At 39.2% G+C, this 24,935-nt stretch overlaps 1 protein-coding gene across 1 annotated transcript; it reads right to left on the minus strand.

Annotated features, from left to right (window-relative positions):
• Positions 1 to 372: 372 nt before the first annotated feature.
• Positions 373 to 17,852, minus strand: supt4h1 (SPT4 homolog, DSIF elongation factor subunit). Its single transcript, XM_063031225.1, has 5 exons — positions 17,753 to 17,852; positions 14,205 to 14,311; positions 8,440 to 8,495; positions 3,228 to 3,281; positions 373 to 1,610 (listed from the first exon to the last, which is right to left on the minus strand). The coding sequence occupies exons 1-5, from the start codon at positions 17,822 to 17,824 to the stop codon at positions 1,543 to 1,545; spliced, it is 357 nt and encodes a 118-aa protein (XP_062887295.1). The 5' UTR covers positions 17,825 to 17,852; the 3' UTR covers positions 373 to 1,542.
• Positions 17,853 to 24,935: the final 7,083 nt, after the last annotated feature.

Raw genomic sequence — 24,935 nt, forward strand, 5'->3', positions numbered from 1 at the left:
CAACAGTCAAATGAGTTGTTTTCCACAATAACAACCCAACTGGCACTTTCTCACTTTTGCACCTTAGTCTGGTTAAATAGCTGCAATCATAAGTTTCACCCAGTCAATAAATCAGCACTGCTTGACATCAAATTTCTTAGAAGAAACACTGACAATAACAGAGACACGGAATATTCTCCCATTTGGGAAAAAATATATCTCCATCACCAAGAGCTGTTTGGAGCACTAACTCTAGGAAAAGATAGGTTCTGAAGGGCATAACTACCAGTATGGACTATTCTAGCCAGGAAATTAAATAGCATTGCACTATGTTTCTGTGCAACTTGCAATTAAAATCAACTATGATTGAAAAATGGTGATTTTACGCGAGCAGTGTTTAAAATCAGCAATTTCTATTCCTTGTATTTCAAATGCCATCACAACCAGCAGGTATCTGGATGTCACTTCAATAATGTCCAAACACTTACAGAGTCTCCAGCATTATAGGGCACTTACAAAAGCAGGCTTTTAAAGGATGACTAAATGGGGAGTCTAGCCTGGCAGATCATCTTGCAGGTTGTTGCTGAAGATTCAGTTAGGTCAATACTTAACTGCCTTTGGGATTATCCACCCTAGAAATACTCTGGGGCTACCCAAACACTGGAAAAAAAATTAAAATGTCACTCATTTAAAGCCAATCCTAACAGATACACAACCATCCAAGAATTCCACCCCAACCAAGGTTATTGTCACTCAACATCAAATCCATCCCTGACAAGCTATTGCATTTCTTCTGCTACAACACTGCCAAGCCTACTTTCCAATTAAATCCAGCAATCCCATCCCTCCCACCAAAAAGGCTATACTCTCAGAATACAGTCTAGTGCCAAATATGCTGAATTCTGACAAGCAATACTACTCCATATGCCAAGACTAACCTCAACTAGTGCTCCTGGTCCAACTATCATGTTGATCAGTCCCATTCACTGATACTCCCACATTACCCTTGGTCCTCTCCCCACCATACATTCCATTTTTCCTTGCATCATCCCCGTTGATGGAGCACATGAACTGGTGTACAGGCAAGTAAGCATCAATCCTTAAGAATTGCTTGAGAAGATAGCAAGACACTTTTAACATTTGAAGTTAGTATCAGCCATTCTATTGGTTCTAAAAAAAGTGTTTCAATACTTTTCCTCCTCCTTTCAAAAACTATTTTACCTTAAAGTATCTAAATTTGCACTGACATCTGTTCTGCATCTAGCAGTACTTTATTCTAAATTTCACAAAACAATCACATTAGACTTAGTGATGGATAAAAACAACATTTTATCCTTTACCTTGTAGATAAATGTTTACCTTAACCAAGATGAACCACGTCTGCGGAATTTAGATTCTCCAATTAACTTCTTTGGACTGTGTCTATAAACATAACAGATTTGGATGCTACGCCACACCAATATATCAAAACATATTTCAATTGAGATTGATACAAATGTTTCCAGTCAGAAATAGAAGGGGAATCCCAATTGTAGACATTAGACAGGATGCACAATGAAGGCATTAAGATTTGATAGCAGTGTCTCTTGATTTGTAGATAACACCTCGACTTTTCAGTTCCCTCACAATACCTGTAAAACAGATCAATAAAACAAACAGAAGTTCAAATCATTAAATATTGGCTTCTCTTCCTTGCAGGTGCCAACAAGCTTATTCTATACCTGCATGCTCAAATGTAGATGTTTGAAACTTCCTGACAGCTGCTTGCAAGAGATCTTTTAACTATGACATGTCTTTGAGTGTAAAGTTATCATACAACACAGATTGGGGGGTGGGGGAACTGCAGGATGGGCTCAGTGGCGAAGGCAGCATCTGTGAAGCGGAATGGTTTACATCAGCCAATCCTTCCCCCCCCCCGCCCCCATAGACGCTTCCTGACCTGCTAAGTTCCTCCAGCAATTTGTTTTTTTTTGCTCCAGATTCCAGCATCTGCACTGTCATGTCTCGCTTAGATATGGAAATTTCTATAGTAGTTTAAAATAGCTTGTGTTTTCACCTTTACTTTTAAATATGTTTAGTTTTATTTGTTTTTGTTTTTCCTTTGCAGCACAGGTCACAAATGATGAGCTTCAGAACTACCTTCACAGATATGCACATTAGATAATTGCAAAGGCAGCTCATAGATTGGTACCATTAACTGGAAAACATTTGGACTGCAATGCAATATATGAAAAGCAAGGAAGCATACTTAACTTTTGACACTAAGCAGATTTAGATATATCGTTCTGAAGTCTATGCTACCAACCTATAAACACAAGAGATTCTGCAGATGCTGGAAATCCAGTGCAACACACACAAAATGCTGAAGAAACTCAATAGGTCAGCTAGCAGCTATGGAAATAAATAAACATTTAACTTCTTGGGCAGAGACGCTTTATCAGGACTGGAAAGTAAAGGGGAAGACATCAGAATAAAATGTGGGGGAGGGAAGGAGGACAAGTTAGAAGGTGATAGGTGAAGCCAGGTGGGTGGGGAAGGTAAAGGGCTGGAGAAGAAGAAATCTGATAGAAGAGAGTGAATCCTGGGAGAAAGGAAAGGAGGAGCACAAGGGGGAGGTGATAGCTAGGTGAGGAAAAGAGGTAAGAAGCCAAAGTAGGGAATAGAAGAGAGAAGAAGGAGGGAAAGGTAAAGGCTGGAGAAAAGGAAATCTGATAGGAGAGGGGACCGGACCATGGGTGAAAGAAAAGGAGGGGCACCAGGAGGAGGTGATAGGCTGGTAAGAAGAGGCAAGAGGCCAGAGTGGGGAAAAGTAAAAAGATACCGGAAGGAGAAATCAATGTTCATGCAATCAGGTTGGAGGCTACCTAGACGGAATATGAGGTTTTGTTCCTGCAGCCTGAGAGTGGCCTCAGCATGGCAGAAGAGGCAACCATGGACTGACGAAGGGTCTCGGCCTGAAACGTCAACTGTACCTCTTCCTAGAGATGCTGCCAGCAACTTTGATGTGTGTTGCTTGAATTTCCAGCAGCTGCAGAATTCGTGTTTGTGACTTAACCCGTGCTGCTTTTCATTAAATTCAAATATGCAATTTACGGTACTGAGCAATAGGCAATAAATGTGTGAAAAAAACTTTGTCATTATGAGTAGACACTGCCCCCACAATGTATTTTCTTACATTTTATAGATTTGAATTATTTCTGCAACTGAACCAATATCTGAAATGTAGCTCTCAAAATGTAGTATCTTACCCTGGGGTAACCGTCCAGTCACTGATACTGCATAGATACCTGGCTTAAAATTACCTGAAAAAAAGCAAAAAATAGCAATGTGACAGATTTAGGCCATCATATTTCAACTCAGGAGAACAAGTATCAAAGATTTTTTTGTATGTGAAACAGTTACCAGGTTTTTCAATTGTATATTGATTAGAGGCCTGGCATTGGGGCATTTTAACATCCAGAAGAATGTGGTAATGGTACAAGATGTGAACAATCAGATGAGACAGGAAGATGTGGCACTTGGGCATTATGGCCAAAAGTGGTAAGAGTGGCAATTTCAGGCTCCTGTTTGTTATTGACATAGGGGACACCAAATTCCTGAGTTGTATTCAGGAAAACAGTTTCAGCCTGTGTGCAGCAAGCCCAGACTGTTGAAGTAGGAACAATTCTGGAATTACTTTTAAGTTATCTAATCATGCTGAAGGATATCAGTGAGAGGATTTTAGTGGATGCCATCATGACTCAGTAAGATTTAAATAAAGAAAACATATACCTGGAGGAACTCAGCAGCTGCAGAGGCAATGGGATGGTCAACATTTAAGGTCATGACCCTGCAAAGTCTTGATGCAGGCTCACAACCCCAAAAAGCAACCATTCCTTTGCCTCCATAGATGGCGCCTGACTAGTTCAGTTTCTCCAGCAGTTTGATTCTTTTGTTCCTGATTTCAGTATCTGTAGTCTATCATGCCTTCATATGGATTTAGTACAATAAAGGAAAAGGTCAATTATAAAGCACAACTAAAGGATTAAAACAGGGCTAAGATCAACTTTACTGAAAAAGTAAAAGTAGACTGGAAACAGCTACTTGGTGATAAATCAGCCTTGTACCGATAGGAGGTACTTCAGGACAAGATTCAATGGGTTCCCACAAAGTAACGGATGCAACTGCAAAATCCACAGCTTTGTGAATGATAATATGCATAGATGTAGAAGGAAACAAAATAAAAGTACTGTTGGTCATAGAAGCATAATACAATGGAAATACAATAGTCAAAACAAAAATGCGAAAAACTTAAAGAGGGTATGGAAAAATATTGACAATTTTAAAAATTCAATGTTTCACAAAAGAACCCAATGATGGGATGCGATGAAAGCATATCTGAGGGGCCAGATAATAAGTTATACGTCTAAAATTAAGAAAGAATATATGGCACAACTAGATCAATTGGAAAAAGAGATTACAAAATTAGAAAAAGAATCTCATACATATATGTCGGAAGAAAAACAAAGGCAACTTGTCAATAAGAAGTTACAATATAATACGCTTCAGACATATAGAATGGAAAAAGCACTTATAAGAACTAAGCAAAGGTATTATGAGTTAGGTGAGAGAGCACATAAAATTCTTGCCTGGCAGTTGAAAACAGAACAAGCTTCCAAAACAATAAATGCAATTAGAACAAGTGCAAATAAAATATCTTATAAACCTCTTGAAATAAATGAAACCTTTAAAAGTTTCTATTCTGAATTATATCAATCAGAATCACAAAATGATGTTAATGAGATAGAAAGGTTTTTATCACAAGTAACTCTTCCAAAATTGAACATGGAAGAACAGAAGGGATTAGATATGCCTTTTACATTAAAAGAAGTTGAAGCAGCTTTAGGATCACTTCAAAGTAATAAATCTCCAGGAGAAGATGGTTTTCCACCTGAATTTTATAAAAAATTTAAAGATTTATTATTTCCTCTCTTTATGGAGTTAATACGTCAAGCAGAAAAAACACATAAACTCCCAGAATCTTTTTCAACAGCGATTGTAATAGTATTGCCAAAAAAAGACAGAGACCCTATGAAACCAACATCATACAGGCCTATTTCTTTATTGAATACTGATTATAAAATAATAGCAAAAATTTTATCGAATATATTATCTAAATACTTACCAAAATTAATACATATGGATCAAACAGGATTTATTAAAAATAGACAATTGGCAGATAATGTAACTCGGCTACCCAGTATAATTCATTTGGCACAAAAAAAGGGACGAGAAGAGTATAGTAGTAGCCTTGGATGCAGAAAAAGCATTTGATAGATTAGAATGGGATTTTTTATTTAAAGTATTAGAAAAATATGGGTTAGGAATATCTTTTATAAATTGGATTAAAATTTTAAATTCTAACCCTAAGGCTAAAGTAGTGACAAACTCTCAAATTTCAACACCATTCCAGTTAAAAAGGTCAACTAGACAAGGTTGTCCATTATCACCTGCTTTATTTGTACTGGCGATAGAGCCATTAGCAGAACTAATCAGAATTGATCCAGATATTATGGGTTTTAGAGTTAATCAGGAGGAATATAAAATTAATCTTTTTGCCGATGATGTTTTGATTTAATTAACAAACCCACAACATTCGTTACATAAACTATCTTCTAGATTGGATGAATATGGGAAGGTATCAGGTTATAAAATAAATTGGGATAAAAGTGAAATTTTACCTCTTACTAAAGGAGACTACAGTCAATGTCGGTTAGCAACCCAATTTAGATGGCCGGTAAATGGTATAAAGTATTTAGGTACAAGACTTGACAATGATGTAAAGAATTTATATAAATTTAATTATTTACCACTATTGAAAAAAATTCAAGAAGATCTTGACAAATGGATGATACTACCAATAACATTAGTAGGTAGAGTCAATGTTGTAAAAATGAACATATTTCCTAGATTACAGTATTTGTTTCAAACATTACCAATACAATTGCAACAGAAATTTTTTCAAGAGTTAAATAAATGTGTGAGAAAATTTCTTTGGAAAGGTAAAATATCAAGAATATCATCGGAAAAATTGACATGTAAATTTGAGTTAGGAGGGTTACAACGTCCAAACTTTAAGAATTATTATAAAGCAAATCAACTTAGATTTATTACATCTTTTTTCGATGATCGAAAACCAGCATGGATTAAAGTAGAATTAGACAAGATAGGAGAAAATAGACCTGAAGATTTTATATATAAATGGGAATCTAAATGGATAAGGGAAAAGAAAGAATCTCCTATACTAATATATTTGATTGATCTATGGAATAAGATAAATGTTGATAATGAAATACAGAAATCTTTATTAGCAAGGAGACCTTTGTTCCAAAACAGACTTATTCCTTTTACAATGGACAATCAACTTTTATATAATTGGTACCAAAAAGGGATTAAATTTATAGGAGATTGTTATGAACGAGGTATATTGATGTCATTTGAACAACTAAAGGATAAATATAAAATATCAAATAACACTTTCTTTTGTTACCTTCAATTAAGGGCTTACTTAAAAGGTAAGCTGGGTCAAACAATGTTTTTGCCAAAACCTAATGAAATTGAAACTTTAATTCAAAAAGGGAAAATTAAAAAAATTTATTTCTTGTACGTATAATTTGATGCAAAAACAGACAATTAAACAAAGAATCCATAAGTCAAAACAAAAATGGGAAACAGATCTAAATATTAATATTGATGAAACAAATTGGTCAAGACTCTGTCTTGACAGTATGACAAATACAATAAATGTTCGACTTAGATTAGTACAATATAATTTTTTACACCAATTATATATTACACCACAAAAAATAAATAGATTAAATTCAAATCTATCCAATAAATGCTTTCGGTGTAATCAAGAAATTATAACTTTCTTACATTCTACTTGGTCTTGTTTTAAAATTCAACCCTTTTGGATAAATTTAAGAGTCTTATTGGAACAAATTACTGGAACTCAACTTCCACATAACCCTGTATTATTTCTATTAGGTGATATTGAAGGGATTAAGCCAAAACTTAAATTGAATAAATATCAGAAAGAATTTATAAAAATTGCATTGGCAGTAGCTAAGAAGACTATAGCAGTTACTTGGAAATCTGATTCGTATTTAAGTATGAATCGTTGGAATAATGAAATGGCTAGTTCTATTCCACTCGAAAAAATTACTTATAATTTAAGAGATAAATATGTAACATTTTTGAATATTTGGCGCCCTTATTTACAAAAGATAGGATGGCATATTTAAGTGCTCCGATAAAGATCTTGGTCCCTTGGAGAAAATAACGAATAAGTATACCAAATTTATTTTGAATTCCATGGAGCATGTGGAAACCTTCCAATACCCAGGTGGCTCTTCTTCTTCTTTTTTCTTCTTTTCTTTTTTAGGTAGGACTTTATATGGGGGGGAGGGTTAAGGGGAGGGGGGAGGGTAGATATTATCTTTTCATGTATTCTTTTTGAAAACTCAATAAAATTTATATTTAAAAAAAAAGAACCCAATGAGTAACATAATGAAGAAACAACATGGCTTATTCAGAATTAAAAAGTAACCTGTGTCAAAATAAAAGCCATGGGTAAGATTCAGACCATTCTGCAACAGTCTTCACAAAAGATGGGGATGCTGATGATGTTGAAGTTAATGTGTGAAAATATTGTGTGGAACAAACATGGTAAAAGGAAATATCAAGTTTAGTGTTTATCACATAAAGTATATAAAGCTGTTAAAAGTGGAAAGGGAGGGAGGGAATTGCAATAGTTTTAATCATAGGTTTCCAATTCTCCCTGGATACCGGACTAGTACCAGAGGACTAGTATTGCAAAATAAAAATAAAGAATGTCAGAATCCAGAATCTGCAGCAAAAAACAGAAAATGCTGAGAAACCCTATGTACAGAAGCGAGAAAGCTAATAATTAAAATGAAATTTAAAAATCTCTCTCATTTTAAGTTACAAAACAGCTATTTTTGTTATTAAAAATTAATCTCTCTAAACTTTAGCAAATACAACCAGATATTTATCAGTGAAGGTGCTGAGGATTGAAAGCACAGGATTTATAGATATGATGTTTTAAATTTAAGTTTTTGATTTTATCATAATATGAGCAAATAATAGTTATTCAATTTTCACAAAATATTGCACATTTTTGTTTGGTGCACTGGAGAAGACCTTTAATTGTAACTCCAAATGAACTGACTGAATTAAAGCAAACACTGTATCAGAAAGTCATCTGGAAAATAATAAATGCATCTCGATACCTACACAGAATCATTTTATTTTTTAAATTTCAGTATTTATATAGCACAAGACAACCGATATGGAGAATGCATACCATGTACCACCTACAGGAAAGATAATTCCACCTAATGATCCAAATATAAACTTCAAATGCATATTGGAATGTGCAGAAAACTGCTTTAAACTTACTGATCCGTTGCCATTTAGACACCCAGCTGTCTTCAGGACTCATCATTGCTATAATCCTGAAAAAGAGATGTTAGCAACCTGAGCAGCAACATCGTGCACCATATCAAGTTCATTAAATACTGCATTCAAGTCAGAGGGCCACAACCTTGTCATATGGTTTGGAGGCTTCCTTCCCTCAATGACCCGTAGAGCTATGTAGGCTGGAGTTAGGGCTTTATGCTTTGGCTCTTGGTAGGGTCACCCATGCCAAATAGGTCAAAGGGTAAAGGCCAGACCAAGAGTGGTCCACCAGTCTTCCAGGTTCAAGGGTCAGCTCAAGGCTAACAACACCGACTGGTCAAAAAAAAGTGACGGAACAGCAATGAAGAATCCTTTTATATCTGTTGTGCAAATATATATTGCCAAGGACAGACGCAGATGGAAGATCTTCATTGCTGCCCTAAGCACCAGCAGCGTAACGGGCAGTAACTAACTAACCAAGTCAAACAACTAAAAGAGGCATTTCAGATCCAGCGTACCATAATGGGCAAACATCCAAGATCTGAAATTAAAAAAAGAAAAACCACATACAATGATTGGCACCTTTCAAGTGTTTTTCCTTTTTTCCTCCCTACAGTCTATATTTTATATTTGGGGCCAGAATTCAGTAAGTACTGAATATTTTCAATATATGGGCAGATGCAAGGAAAATACAGACAAACTAAGAAAATTCCAGCATTGCTTGATGATACAAGTTAATTCCCAATCTACAATTAGTTAGCCAATTTCAGCCACAAAACATTGAGCTCACTATCAACTACCTGCTTTAACATTCTACATCTCAGAAGGCAAAGAGAAGAGAAAAATTGCCAATATTACGACCTTTTGCTAATACACTAACTCAAGTGGCAAAGCGTAAATTGTATAAACACGGATGAAGCATTTACATGAAATTAAACTGTGATAAATGCTTTGAGAGACTTCATAAGTAAACTACAACTTTCCCCTCCATTCTCAAGATCATGAACCATTTTATGCATTTTCATGGGCTTTCTCCCACAATGCTGTACCGACACAATATAGTTAGAATTTCGGCTGGATAGTTTTGGAAGGTTTATTAAATTTTGGAAACAAAATGCCAGCTAATACATGGATGAAAACAGAATGAAAACAGAAAGTGTAATAATTTAGAAGGAAGGAAATAGGATTTGAAATTCTGGTCCTGAACCTCATTGTGCCTATGCCAGCTCTGTATTTAATCTAATTAATCCTCCTTTCATATCACTATAGCTCACAGTATAAATATATTAATTTACAAAGCCTTATTTTGCCAACAACCTTAAATCTGTATTCTTCAGTTACCAATACTCTCATTAAAAAGTTTTTTATTTAAACACTTTAGCTACACTACTCAAGATTTTAAATTTTTGGTTTGTCAACCTTGATTTAAGTACTTGAAGTAACAGAAAAGATTGGCCTTGCTTGATGTATAAAGAACAAGATAAACCCTTTTCAACCCTCCACCTCAATGACAGTAAATGGGAGTTCTCCAGTCTTTCCACATACCTGCGGTACCTGGGTATGGAATGGGCAGAGGAGGGGTAATAAACAAGGTGATGGGCAACTGATGTGAGTGGAGCTAGGTAGATTAGGAAGGAGAAAGAAAAAATGCAATTGGAAGAATGCACAAATATCCTGCTTGCATAGTGTACAAACCAATGGCAGTCCATGAGGCAGTCCTCATCTGAAGATCAGAGGTGGAGAGGATTAGCAACTTTAAATTTTCAGTGTTATCATTTCAGAGGGTCTATACTGGGTCAGGCATGCAAGTGCCATTATGAAAAAAGCATTGCAGCGCCACTACGTACTTAGGATTTGTGAAGATTCAGCATGACATCTAAAACTTTGACAAACTTCTAGATTTGCGATGGCGAATATATCGACTGGCTGCATCACGGCCTGATATGGAAACACCAATGCCTTTATAAAGAAAATCCTACAAAAGGTAGTGGATACGACTCTACATCAGAGGCAAAACCATCCCCATCATTGAGCACTGTCGAAGGAAAACAGCATCATCATCAAGGACCCCCACCATGTTCTCTTCATACTGCTGTCACCAGGAAGGTGGTCAAGGAGCCTCAGGACCCATGCCACCAGGTTCAGGGACAGTTATTACTTCTTAACCATTTGGCTCTTGAACCAAAGGGGATAACTTGCCCTATCACTGAACTGTTCCCACAACCTATGGACTCACTTTCAAGGTCGCTTCATCTCACCTTCTCTATACTTATTGCTTTTTTTCCTCCTCAGCTCAAGCTAGTAAAACCTAAGGTTGCAGGCATAGCCAAACATGCTCATTTGTCAACTGCTAGGAACTTTCATAGTATTCTTATGGTGTTTAGTATTGTGGCTTTCTGAAGATTTACATAGATATCACCGTGTAGCCCCAATTGTTTAATGCCATTGTGTAGACTCTGGGATGATATCAGTTGTAGATATTACTATAGGGACAAAGTATACCTTGTTCATGTTCATGTTCCAAAGTCCCTTAATTCAGCATATTTGTGGTGTTCTTCCATTTATTATTTTCTTTAAGTTATGTGTTTGGAATGGCTATATCTATTAAGTAAGTTGTTCATGCTTGTTTATCCGGTACTTATTATATCTGGACAGTTATTATGGATAATATAATTTGTGGTATTCTGATTCTAAAACTGGATCAGGCTTGTATTTATAGTAAGGTGTGATTTCATTTATGCGTTTGCATTTTAAAGCAATATATTGATGAATGATGTTTGCCACTTGATTGTGCCCGTGTAAGTAATCAGATTGTGTTAAACTGTTATAGGATCCTGTAATAAACAAGAGAAAATCAACAGATGCTGGAAATCCAAGCAACACGCACAAAATGCTAGGGGAACTCAGCAGGACAGGCAGCATCTATGGAAAAGAGTACAATTGATGTTTTGGGCCAAGACCTTTCAGGAGGACTGGAGGAAAAAAAAAGATCCCCCTTTTAATTCTGACTCCATCATTTTTCCATAGATGGTAACAGGATCCTGTAATGTTGGATTATTCCTGCTTTTTCTCTGCATTTTCTACATTAATGTTCTTGAATTTGTTGATCTTTTATTATGTATTTTTAATAATTTTGTGCCCTGTATTTATTTTTTATTATTACCTTCTGTATTTGCACACTGGTTGTTTATCCATCTCTGTGAGTGTGGTCTTCATTGATACTATTATGTTCCTCGAAGTGCTTTGTATGCCCACAAGAAAACAAATCTCAGGGTTGAATATGGTGACATATGAACTTTGATAATAAATTTACTTTGAACAGATAGAATAAACACTGAATTCTCCAATTTCTGGTAAACTACTCCCTCGCCCTTTTGCCTTCTCCCTTCCTATCTACCCAGTACCTCCTACACCCACCTCACTCCACCCCAGTCCCTTATCAACCTATTTCTCACCCCTCCTCCACTTACAGTCTACCACTCACTCCACCATACTGATGATCTTGCTCCACTTACTGTTCACATCTACCTACCCAAATTCCCACCTTCTTTTCCCTAAAAGATTTCATCACCCGCTGCCCCTGGTTGCTAACACACATGACCTTTGAGCTTTTGTTGCTATCTCCACTCATTCCTCCTCCATCTGCCTATCACCCTTCTTAGCTAGGTTCATCTATTGCTTGAAAGTTCCTGCCCCAAATCTTCACGACTTTTTTTTTTAAAACAATGGCTATATCCCCTCTATCTTTCAGTCCAGATGATACATGAACTGTTCAGTTTCCTCCACAGATGCTGCCTGACATGGTGACCTTCTCCAGCCAATTTTTTTTTGGCTTTAGGTTCCTGCATCTACAGCCTTGTGTCTTCAGGTAAGCATAGCTCTCTGCTCCTCATCCATCCTCGAGATGGCGTTGCTTGAGGTACAAATGAAAAAGATGAAACTTTTTCCAACCCTCCATCTCAATGAAAGTGAATGGAGTTTCTCCAGTCTTTCCACATAACTGAGGTACCTGGGCAAAAGGAATAGGTGGAGGTGGGGCAATAAACAAGGTGATGAAGGACTGGTATGGATCTGGGAGGAGTTGGGTAGATCAGGAAGGAGAAAGAAAAAGTACAACTGGAGGAAAACACAAATACTCTGCCTACATTATGTATAAACCGATAGAGGTCCATGGACCATACTTCATCAGGGAATCAGAGGTGGAAAGGGTCCTTCTCCCAGGAATCTATTACATGATCCAAATCAGGAACAATATCCAAGGAAAGGAGGTGATACAATGATGTTTTCTTTGTTCATCCAGACAGCAGATTTTCAGGTATCACTTTGCTAAATTGTTGCACACCATGAAGTTTATTTTTCACCTTATGACACCAAGTTGAAACAATCCCTTCCTTTGCGTAACGATGCAGGTAAATCTTAACAAAAAAAAACACAGGGGGCAGAGTAGTATATTCTGGTACTTTGGGACTCCGGATAAATGTTACAAAAGGAATAAAACCCAGACGTTTCCTGAAGCTTTCCCCTGACTTTCACAACTAACTTTCCAAGAAGTTCTCTGTCATGCAGCTTCTCAAGTTTAAATTTCCCTATCAAAACCCAGTTTCCAATGGATCTGTTTTAAACAGCATCTCCCCAAGAGAAAGATTTCCTGCTGCACATAATGGCCTAATTACCTCAAGCATTGCATGGTTTTAGCAAATTCTGCATTTTCACAAAATGTTGCAAATAGTGGATTCTAATGTCATTAGACTAGTGTAGGAACCATGCATCTATTTTCTGATTGTATTGTACTTTGTGTTGCACGTTTATTATGGGTTTCAGCAATTTGTCACATGGAATGGGCATGGTAGAAGCAAATGAGTACAGTTACATATTCATGCTTTGTCTTAGGTAGAGCCCAAAATGTTGACTATTTACTCTTTTCCACAGATGTTGCTTGGCCTGCTGAATTCCTCCAGCATTTTGTGCATGCTGCTTTGTCTTAGTTGGTTTAGTTGACAGGGAGTCAGCTGGGGGCAGGGTGGTAATATTCTTTTGTTGACTGCTTAATTATGCTAATTATTCTTATTTCACTATATCGCTAATTTAGTTTCTTTAGTTTTTAAAAATCGCTATAAGATTGTCCATCTTCACTAACTTGGTAATAAAGAATTGAAAATTGTTGACTTTGAACTCGGTTGTTTGGAAATGTGTCATACAGTGTCAATTCCCATACTCTGTCTTTAACAGGTTTTGGTTTGGTTTTCAAGTAATTGCTATAGGTAGCTTAACAAAATTTCCGTCTGGTGAAGAAAAAGTTTCCACCAAAAATTTATGATTTCCATTTTTGGCTCAGTTCTTTATATAATAAGTTATTATACATTTCATTTCATTGTAAACCATCTTTAATGAGAGCTCCAGCTTTTTTTCATTTCTCTATTCCAGTTAGTGTTCATTCTGTATCTGAACTATTACCACTGGAAAGGTTATTTCCCTCCCACTTCTTTATTCTTCCAATAAATTCATTCCAGTACATCTGAAGCAGATCAGTTGTGATCTGATTTAGCTTCCTGCGGCCCAATATATAGCTTCATACTTTATTGTTCCATGTCATTTTCTGTAATTTAAATAAAAGAAATAGCAGCTACTACTCTATAAATACTCTATGAATCAGGTATCTGCTCTTGACATCATAAAATCACATGATGGCTTATTCTTGTAGCTTACAAGCTAATTCCATTTTAAATCAGAATGATTTGGTTTCAAGTGTAATTTTATTAACTCACCCATCAAAAGAAGAACTGGTGCAGTCATACACCATCTCTCGATTTCCCTTCATTTGCAGATAGGCATCGCAGTTATCACAACCGTCATACTCAAATTGATCGATGGTCTTCAACAAGTAGGGGGTAGGGAATGAAGTTAAAAAGGACAAACATAAATGTCCAGCTTTGACATTAAACATTATCTCTGTCTGCAATTCAAGATAGTTTCCCTCAAAATAGATATTGGACATCTAGATAGACGTTAATGGAACTTAAAGGGAATTAAAATGGAAAGGCATAGTTTATCCATATTAATTTGAAAATAGCTTATTTCAAAACACCAAATGCAACATGAGAGAGTTCATACTTGAATGAAAATGAATACCTCACTGCTATGGATGACTGGATTTGGCTACATTACAAGTCATGCTAAGTTCATTTCTACCGTACTTAAATTGAAATAATTTTCCATTATGTTGCAAAGTCCATAGTAACAACCAGAGCTCGGTATCTTAACATCGAAAAGGTAGAAATAGTCATAGAACAGTACAGCACAGAAACAGACTCTTAAACCCACCTAGTCCACGCTGAGCAGTTATTTTGCCTAGTCCCATCAACCTGCACCTGGACCATAGCCCTCCATACCTTCCCATCCATGTACATATCCAAACTTCTCTTAAATGTTGAAATCAAACCTACATTCACCACTTCCGCTGGTAGCTCATCCAACACTCTCACCACCCTCTGAATGTGCTGTTCTCCCTCATGCTCCCCATAAAAATTTTATCTTTCATACTTAACCCATGACGTCTAGTGCTAGTCTTACTCAACCTCAGTGGAAAAAAGCCTTTTTCATTTACCTTAACTATACCCCTCCAAATATAATACAAGTACAAATGAAACAGAATAGAAAATTCTGCAAATATTAAACAGATCACACATTAGATTAGATTCAACTTTATTGTCATTGTGCCGAGTACAGATACAAGGCCAATGAAATGCAATTAGCATCTGACCAGAAGTGCAAAAGAATAGTATCATTTACAAAATAACTGCGAATAAAAAGTAAGTGCTACAGCATACAAATATAAAAAGTACTGAGACAGTCCAATATGTGTGCAATACTGCTTAGCGTTGTGATGTGAGGTTCAGCAGGGTCACAGCCTCAGGGAAGAAGCTCTTCCTGAGCCTGCTGGTGCAGGAGCGGAGGCTCCTGTAGCACCTACCGGATGGGAGGAGAGTAAAAAGTCCATGGTTAGGGTGAGATGCATCCTTGATAATGCTTTTCACCCTGCCCAGGCAGTGTTTATGGTAGATGTTCTCAATGGTGGGCAAATGGATGTCGATAATCCGCTGGGAAGTTTTCACCACCCACTGGAGTACTTTGCGGTCCGATATAGGACAATTGCCATACCACAATGAGATGCAGTTGGTGAATATGCTCTCAATGGTACAGCAGTAAAAGTCCGTCAGTATCCTGGGAGAGAGGTGAGATTTCTTGACGCTCCGCAGGAAATAAGGGCGCTGTTGAGCCTTTCTGATCAGGATGGAGAAGTTCAGGGACCAGGTGAGATCATCAGAAATGTGGACACCAAGGAATTTGAAGCTTGATACACGCTCCACTACAGCTCCGTTGATGTAGATGGGACACAAGTGTGGCTCCTAGCATGCCTGAAGTCCACGATAATCTTCTTGGTGTTAAGGGCCAGGTTGTTACTGGCACACCACGCGGCCAGGTGCTGGACCTCGTCCCTGTAGGCCGTCTTGTCATCCCCTCTGATCAGGCCAACCACCATGGTGTCGCCTGCGAACTTGATTATGCAGTTAGAACCGTGTACAGGAATGCAGTCATAGGTGAAAAGGGAGTACAGAAGAGGGCTCAGCACACAGCCTTGAGGCATGCCGGTATTCAGGGTGAGAATGGAGGAGGAGAGGGTGTCTAACTTAACAGATTGGGGTCTGTTAGTCAGAAAGTTCAAAAGGGATGAGCTGATACCAAGCTGGCGAAGTTTGGCGATCAGTCTGGAAGGGATCACAGTGTTGAATGTCAAACTAAAGTTAATGAATAGCATTCTGACATAAGAGTTGGAGCTGTCCAGGTGGGTCAGGGCAGAAGTGCCATGGAAATGGCGTCCTCCGTAGACCTGTTGGTATGATAGGCAAATTGATGGGGGTCCAGGGTAGAAGGCAGACAGGATTTCAGATGCGATAGAACCAGTCTCTCAAAGCACTTTGCAATGATGGGGGTGAGTGCAACTGGGCGGAAGTCATTCAGGCCCGTGGCAGTGGAATGCTTCGGCACTGGCACGATGGTGGCAATCTTGAAGCTTGTGGGGACAATAGAGAATTAGAGAGAGAAATGGAGTCAATACTTTGAACTTTTGCTGTTTTATCTAGATTACCAGAACCAGCACTATTTAGCTTTCAAAATTAACATATTTCAAGTAGTGAATTTGGCAAACTGCATTATGATCAAGATTATTTTTCATTTATACACTTGAGCACAATGAAGAGTATTCTATCTAATTGCATTGTAGTTTGGTATGGAAACACGGTCGAGAAATAGAAAAGGCTCAGAAAATCATGAGTATAGCCCAGTCCATCACAGACAAAGTCTTACCCACCATTGAATAAATTTAAATGGAGAACTACCACAAGAAAGCAACATCCATCATCAAAGACCCCCACCATTCTTTTTGCAGTCTTCTTGCTAACTACTACCATCAGACAGGCGGTACCGTAGTCTTAAGGCCCACACCAGTAGGTTCAGGAATAACTCTATTACCATACAACAATCGGGTTCCTGAGCCGACATGGACAACGTTAAATGACAGAACTCTGAACTGATTCTACGACTTATAGACACACTTTCAAGGACTCTTTACAACTCATGTTCTCAATATTAGCTTTATTTACACAGTTTATCTTGTTCAGCATACTGGTTATTTGTCAGTCTTTATGAATAGTTTGTTTGTAAATTCTATTGTATTTCTTTATTTTTTTCTACAAACGTCTGCAGGAAAATGAATCTAGAAGTAGTGTGTAGTAATATCTACGTACTTTCAAAATAAATCTAAGTTTTATGTGTTTGATTAAACATAAAAAATTCTGAAGACTTACATCTAGTCCCAACTCCAAATATACAAGACGTGTCAAAACATACTAAGGGACAAAAAACAAGACACTCAGCAGAAAGAAGACAATCGTTCCATACACAAGGGGAAAAAATCACATTGGCTGATCATGTGGCATAATCTTAAAAGAAACTACAGATGAAGGCCTAGAAATTAGGGTCAACTTGGAAGATGAATAGTCTATCGAAATGCCCAATATCCTGACTATATACATATTTTTTAAAATATTTAATGTTTTTTATAACGAATAGATCATGCTCTATGCATTCTGAAACCGAACATACAATATGTATGCTCTTGCCAGTCGGAACTGACATATAGTAGCAGCGGCATTTACACTCCGTTATTTAACGCGAAATCACGCCGTTGCTGCCTCAAAATAAAAGGAAGCACAGCCTGGTTGCGGTAATTTCTTCAGATATCTCTTATGGTTACCTTAACCAATGAACAAAGAAGACAAGCTCGCAAATGCCTCAGATCCTTCGGCACCGTCTCCAGCGCAGCCATGACTGATGGTTTAAAAAAATGCTTTACGTTTTTCCGGCAACGTCACTTCCGTAAACTTAACCAATTGCATGGTAAATATTCAGAGCATTAAACGCGCGAAATTCTGTAAATGCTGGAAATGCAAAGCAACACGCACGAAATGCTGGAGGAACTCAGCAGGTCAGGCAGCATTATGGAAATTAATAAGCACTCGACTTTTCTTGCCGAGACCCTTCTTCAGTACTGGCTATGTCTGTGCAGGGCATTTGTCATTTGGTGTCGATTTGTCACTGCTGATTCAAACAATATAGACAGGTGGGTCAGTGTGGGGAGCAGTTGTTCTATTGCTGCATTAGCCTCAGAACCCATTTACAGAAGTTGAAATATTTCGTCCTCTATATTTTCCAGAGCAAGCAATATTCAGCTTGCGAAATATTATTTTCAGGCAGCGTACTTGGCAGTTGCATTATGGTGAAGAATTTTCAGTTGAATATTTGAGTATAGATGAGCTATCTAAGATTTCTGATCGGGAAGAACAGCACATAATTTTAACTTCATTTATAATTTACAGTCGTTTGCTTCTTCTGACACAATTTAAAGTGCAGTATACAAATGACCTTACTGAAAATAGATGACTATTTTATTATGGCTGCTTTGAGGAACTTATACTATGAGCAGCCATACTAAAACAGAGATTTTAGTTTCTAAAATTGTGCTGGTTGTAGAGTCCTTTAGTACCTAATGTTGAGGAAGTTCACATAAATGGCATTTCTATTTTAAGACAAATAATTTTTTCATCAAATAGTATACACAAAATATCATGGCTAGTCCTCTTATCTGACAATGAAATGAACACATTACTGTAGTCTATAGTATTAAAGCTTACATCAATGATAATTTGTTTTAAGATTTCCAAGGCAGCCACACAATATCCTTAAATATTGATCATATTTTCCTGATTGGTTCCTTCTTTCCTGCTTGTTTATGCTTGAAACAACCGGGAATCCTGTTCATCTCACAAAAGCCTTTTTTTTTCTCATTTACTGTTCTTCGGTGTTGCTGAAAAGACCATCATTTATTGTTCACACCTAAGAGTCACAGAGATGATTTTGCGGAGTGATCTGCATGAAACGTTCCAATGCTTCTGAAGAACATAGTACTGCAATGCTGTTGGACAAGGAGTTCCAGGATCTGGTGTAGTATTAGATAAAATAGGCAATACCGTTTTACTTAAAGGGGCACCTGTAAATGAAAATACCCATGCATCTACTGACCTTGTTGATGCCAGAGATCACAACATTCAGAGTGTAAAAAAATGAAGAATATTCCAGAGCAATAGACAATTAACCAGGGAAAAGAGATAGAGTGGTGCTCTTCATGAAGGATGGCATCAGTACAGTCATTAAAAATCATCTTGGGTCAGGCTGAATGGAACTGAGATGCAACAGGAAGGAAATCATTTGTAGCATTGTTATGTGGCGTATATAATAGTAATGATATTGGTTATGCTTTAAAAAAGAAAAGTTAAGAAGTGTTGATCCAGTAGTCATGGGGGACTTTGCCAGGTAAATAAATTCCTGTAGATCACAGTTGCTTTGATAAAAAAAAACTTTAAAACATGGTACCACCAGGCTGAAAGACAGTTTCCATCCTGCTATTATAGACCTCTACATGATAAAGAACTCCTGGATCCCTCAATCTACCTCGCCATGGCTCTTGCACTTTATTTAACTACCTGCACTGCACTTTCTCTGTAACTATAACAATGCATCCTGCATTCTGCAATTGTTTTTTTTTTCTTTTGCACTACTTCAATGCACTTGTATATGGAATGATCTGTCTGGATGGCATGTAAAGAAAATACTTCACAGTATCTCTGCACATGTAACAATAATAAACCAATCCCAGTTGCTGATTTTCCAGTTATGCCAATTATTCAGGAGAATTCACAAGAAGTGAAAGAAGTAAACCTACTCTGCTGTTTATTAAACACAAGAAATTCTACAGATGCTGGAAATGCAGAGTAACACATACAAAATATTGGAGGAACTCAACAGGTCAAGCAGCATCTATGGAGGGAAACAAAGAGCCAATGTTTCAGGCAGAGACACTTCATTATTACTGGAAAGGGATATTTCGGGTAGAGACCCTTCATCAGGATGATCATCAACTACCACAAACAACCACAGATTACATGGCTTCCAACTCTGGCTCCATCTACGACTTTGGGCCACCTCCATCTCCAGGCAGAGACCTTTCTCACTTCACTGGGCTCCAAGAATCCCCTGCCCCCACCACTGCACCACACAAAACCCTGGGTCTCTCGGGCTCCCCATCATCTCTTCAGTCCTCCCATTCTATATACACCTGAATCATTCCCTCTATCTCTCTTCCTCCCTCAAATCCCAAATCTAATTCCTGCCATATCTTCATGCCCTCCAACTTCCCCCCCCCGAGGCAGAACACTCTGTCCTTAGCAAGAGCCTTACCTTTATTCCCTATGCCCGCACCTCAGTGAGTTCCGCGTCTGTTACAACATGGTGCTCTTCTTCTGTCACCTCCATTCCAAGCCTACTTCTTCAGCAAGAATTCCCCACCATGCACTGATGATCCTTTCTCCTATCTCCAACACTCCTCCTCTTTTTACACATCCCATTTTGATCTTCTGCCACTCTGTATCTTTTCATCTTTAATTGCCGACGAGACATCAACTGTCTGGACTTCAGCACTGCTGTCTCCGATTCGAACGTTATCTCTCAGAAAGCACTTCCCTCCACTTTCTCCTCACCAATCCCAACCTCACCATCACACCTGAAACTAAGGTAGGTGCTGTTGTAGTCTGGCGGACTGACCTCTATACAGCAACTCTGAGACACTTCCTCCTACTTATCCCTTAAAGAGGACCCCACTCAGGACTGTCAGAATATTGTCTCCTGCTCCAGCACTAACCTCATTAAATTTGGAGATTGTCCACCCACAGCCTACGAACTTATAATTCACTTACCCCACAATGCTCATTTCTATCTCCTATCCAAGATCCAAAACCTGATTGTCAGGATAGGCCCATTGTTTCTGCCTGCTCCTGACCAACTCAACATTGTGCCTGTATACTTCAAATCCATTTTATCCTCCTTGGGTCAGTGCCTTCTCACCTTCGTCTGCAATACTTCATATGCTCTCAATCTCTTCAACAATTTTCAGTTGCTTTGCCCTGGTCTCATTTTCACCCTGGATGTCCCATCCCCATATTATTACTATCTCCCATCAAGAAGGCATTTAAACTACCTGCCTCTTTTTAGACAACAGACCTAACTAGTTCCCCTCAACCACCATCCTCCTCCATCTGGTGGAACTGATCCTCACACTTAGCAATTTCTCTTTCAGCTCCTCCCACTTTCTCCAAACCCAAGGTGTAGCCATGGACACTCACATAAGCCCCAGCTATGGCTGCCTTTTTGTTGGCTACATGGAAGAGTCCATGTTCTAAGACTTCCCAGATAATGCTCCCCAACTTTTTCTGCACTACATTGATAACTGAATTGGTGTTGCTTCATCCTACCACAAATCAGATCTTTATCTCCCCACACCCACCAACTTACACCAATCAGATCTTTATCTCCTACGTCCAATTTTTATTTTCAAGAGGAATCATGCTCTCCATGCTTTTCTTGTCCATTCGTCCCTACCCAATGATCTCCCTCTTGGCACTTATCACTGCAAGCAGAAGGAGTGCTACGTTTACCTATTCAACTCCTCTCTCACTACCATTCAGGGCTCCAAACAGTCCTTCCACATGAGGCAACACTTCACCTGTGAGTCTGTTGGGATCATCTACTGTATCCAGTGCTCCTCTACATTAGTGAGGTCAAACGTAGACTGTGTGCCTGCTATGTCAAGCGCCTTTGCTCGGTCCACAACATGCAGAATTTTGCATTGGCCAACCATTTTAATTCCATTGCCAATTCCCACTCTGCCATGTCACTCCGTGGCTTCCTCTAGTGTCACGATGGGGCCAATCTCAAGTTGGAGGAGCATCAGCCATATTCTGACTGGAGAGCTTCCAACCTGATGTCAAAACTTTATATGGCAATTGTGTTACACTCCATCCCATCCATTTCTTGCTTCAAGTCTTGGCTCTTGCTACCTGGAAAAGAACAGAGTTCAGAAATGTACCTTTGTACTTAACAAGAAGGAAACAAACAGAAATGCTGAAAACCCAAAATAAAAAAAGACATCTCTGGAAATAACTATTAAGTCAGCAGCATCTATGGAAAGAGAAATAAGGTAGTGATTTATGTTAATGACCTTTCATCTGAACCAATTGTGAACAAAATGTGAAAGATCTAAAGTGGAGTGAAAACACAGCTAGCTGTAAGACCTAGGGAAGGGATGGAGAGATAGGTTCAGTGGAAACATAATAATATTATATATATTGCAAGAGCTGTTGAAGTTAGCAAGCCCTTTTTTGAAACATCAGATATAATCAAAGATAATGGGGACTGCAGACCAGAACAGCTCTAATACAGAGTAAATTAACACTGTTGCAAAGCAAGGCTGAGAGTAAGAATGTGCCAAAGAATGGCAAAAAGTATTGTTTCCAGAATGTGATGAGTAATTAACATTGTTGTAATCATGGGTGAGAATTTAGTATGAGTGGTAAAATAAGCTGGAGCTAGAGATATTTATCAAAACTGTAAACAGGAATTTTGATCAAAATCTCATTGTACATAAGAAGGGAAACAGAAACCACTGAAGTCAACAGGGTAAAAAATAAAGGGTCTTGGCCCAAAACTGTTTACTCATTTCTATAGATGCTGCCTGGCCTGCTGAATTCCTCCAGTATTTCGTGTATATTAAAGAAACAAAGAAAACATGATTTGAGAGGTGAGCACTAGTTTTTTTCTCTGTTTTGAATTCATCCTGTCACGATCCGGTCCGTTGACTCCCCATTTCAGTTAATTTCCTTTTCCCCGTGTTCCACTGGGCTCCTTGATTAGGGCACCTGAAACTCATTTGAACCGACAGCATAAAAACTCTGGTTTACATCTACGCGCTGCTGGTTCGTCGCCGCAGCCAGTATGGCAATGCTCGTCCCGGAGCTGCCGAGAATCGTGGACTTGAAGTTGCTTCAGTGCCCGTGGCTGCTTAGTGAATTCAGTCGTTTTCGTGTCCAGCTGAGTTGCCGGCTGTTTTGCCGCTACTCCAAGTCAAGAGGTGAATTCTGTCGTTTTCATGTCCAGCTGAGATTTGCTGGCCGATTGCCGCCACTCCAAGCCAAGAAACAAATGGACTGTCATTGTTCGGTATTTTGTCATCTCGTTTCCAGCTGAGTAGGTCCGGCCGTTTGCCGTTCATATCCAGGCTCTGTGTCCAAGTCCAGGTTCGAGTCCGAGTCCAAGTCCAGACTCCGGGTCCAAGTCTGAATCCAAGTCCAGGCTCCAGGTCCAAGTCCAAGCTCCGGGTCCAAGTCCATGTCCAAGCCCAGGCTCCGGGTCCAAGTCTAGGCTCTGCACCCAAGTCCAAGTCCAAGTCCAGGTTGCACGTCCGTGTCTAAGTCCAGGTTCCTCGTCCGAGTCCACGTCCAGTTTCCGTGGCCAAGTCCAAGTCCAGGTTCCTCCAGTTTGTTGTCCAAAATTTACACCCATGTAAGTATCTACTCCTCGCTCTCCAGCCTTCCTGGCAACTATTAATAAAATACACTTCTGCTAATGATACCTCCATGTCTTTGTCCTGCACTTGGGTCTGCCCCCAACGCCCCCTTTGCAACACATCCATCTGGGAAATACATTTTCTTTACTGACTCCTTTTATCATTGTACTCTAACCACCTGGGAAATACATTTTCTTTATTGACTCCTTTTATCATTGTACTCTAGTTGGATTATTCCTAAAAGCAATTCCTTGCAGTAAGATTTATAACTTTAGGCAATATTTTTCTCGTCAAAATGATAGTGTCATGGTCCGGTCCGTGAAATCCACATTCCGGTTCACGGTCCAGTCCATCGATCCTTATTCCAGGTTTTTCAGTTTTCCCTTGTTCTGTTGGGGTGCCTCATTTGAGGCACCTGATTCTCATAAATAGCTCTTGGGTTCAGTTTCAGTGGCTGGACTGTTCCCTTCCCTTCCCCTTCCTTCTGAAGCCTTGCCTGCAACCTTCGCCTGAAGCATCGCCTGCGTCCTTGCCTGTAACGCTGTCAAGTTCAACCACCGGAACAAGACCGGGGCTTTGGTGTGTCAAGATAAGGAACAGTCTGTCGTTGTTTGGAATTGTCTGTTTGTGTCCTCACCTTTGCTAGGTAGGTCCGGCTGTTTACCACTACCTTGTGTTGGGAACCGTCTCTTTATGTCCTCGCCTCCACTGGGTAGGTCCGGCTGTTTGCCACTACCCTGAGTGGAGAACTGTCTCTTCGTGTTCAGTGTACTGTGTATAGTACATAGTATGGGGTGTCAAGGAGGGGTAGCACCTCTAGTGGGGGAATATGTCGCGTCCTTTTCAAAGCGGTTAGTCCACCTTTGTGTCCCCACCTGGCACTCAGCTCTCACCTGTGGCTCCCCATAGCTGTTTGCATGTGACAGTGGCCACACCCCAGGCAACGGCTTTGACAAACCGGCTAAACCAGGTGAGGGTAACCGACAGGTCTCAAACCCTCGGTGAGATAGGGAGTTGTCTATCCCAGCATGTGAAGACAGACTCTGGCAGATTGAGCGGATGAGACCTATGGAAGTTCCAACGGTCAAGAAGGCGGTCTCTGCAAGTGTCGTGGAACGTGTAGAGCAGGACAAGACACAGAAGACGTCCTGGTCATCCACTGCGCCTAGTCCCATCTCCAGCCGTCTCGACTCTGTCTTGCCACTGGATCCAGGTGGGAATTGGGAAGAGAGAATGAGGCTGACACTGTGCAACTCTCCCTCACTTAAATCTAAATCATGCGCTAGTCTCGACACCATCATAATGGTCTCGAGGCCCTCATCAACGTCGATGATGGACGAACACTGTGTATAGAAAGAGCCCCGGCCCTTGGTCCTGTTCCCAAGGAGGGGGTCCTGGCTCTGTGTGCTGTGTACGAGTCCCAGCCCTACGTCCTGCTCCCAAGGAGGGGTCCCGGCTCTGTGTTCCATGTTCCTGTGTTCAA

Source organism: Mobula hypostoma, chromosome 23, assembly GCF_963921235.1.
Source record: "Mobula hypostoma chromosome 23, sMobHyp1.1, whole genome shotgun sequence".
NCBI classification, from domain to species: domain Eukaryota; kingdom Metazoa; phylum Chordata; class Chondrichthyes; order Myliobatiformes; family Myliobatidae; genus Mobula; species Mobula hypostoma.

Bases quoted from the DNA above. Each gene is read 5' to 3' on its own strand.
- supt4h1 (XM_063031225.1), bottom strand. From the start codon at position 17,824: ATGGCTGCGCTGGAGACGGTGCCGAAGGATCTGAGGCATTTGCGAGCT. The intron at 8,496-14,204 runs GTGAGTTAATAA...TCTCTTTTTCAG, and splicing joins ACCAGTTCTTCTTTTGATGG to GATTATAGCAATGATGAGTC. The intron at 3,282-8,439 runs GTAAGTTTAAAG...GCTTTTTTTCAG, and splicing joins GTCTAAATGGCAACGGATCA to GTAATTTTAAGCCAGGTATC.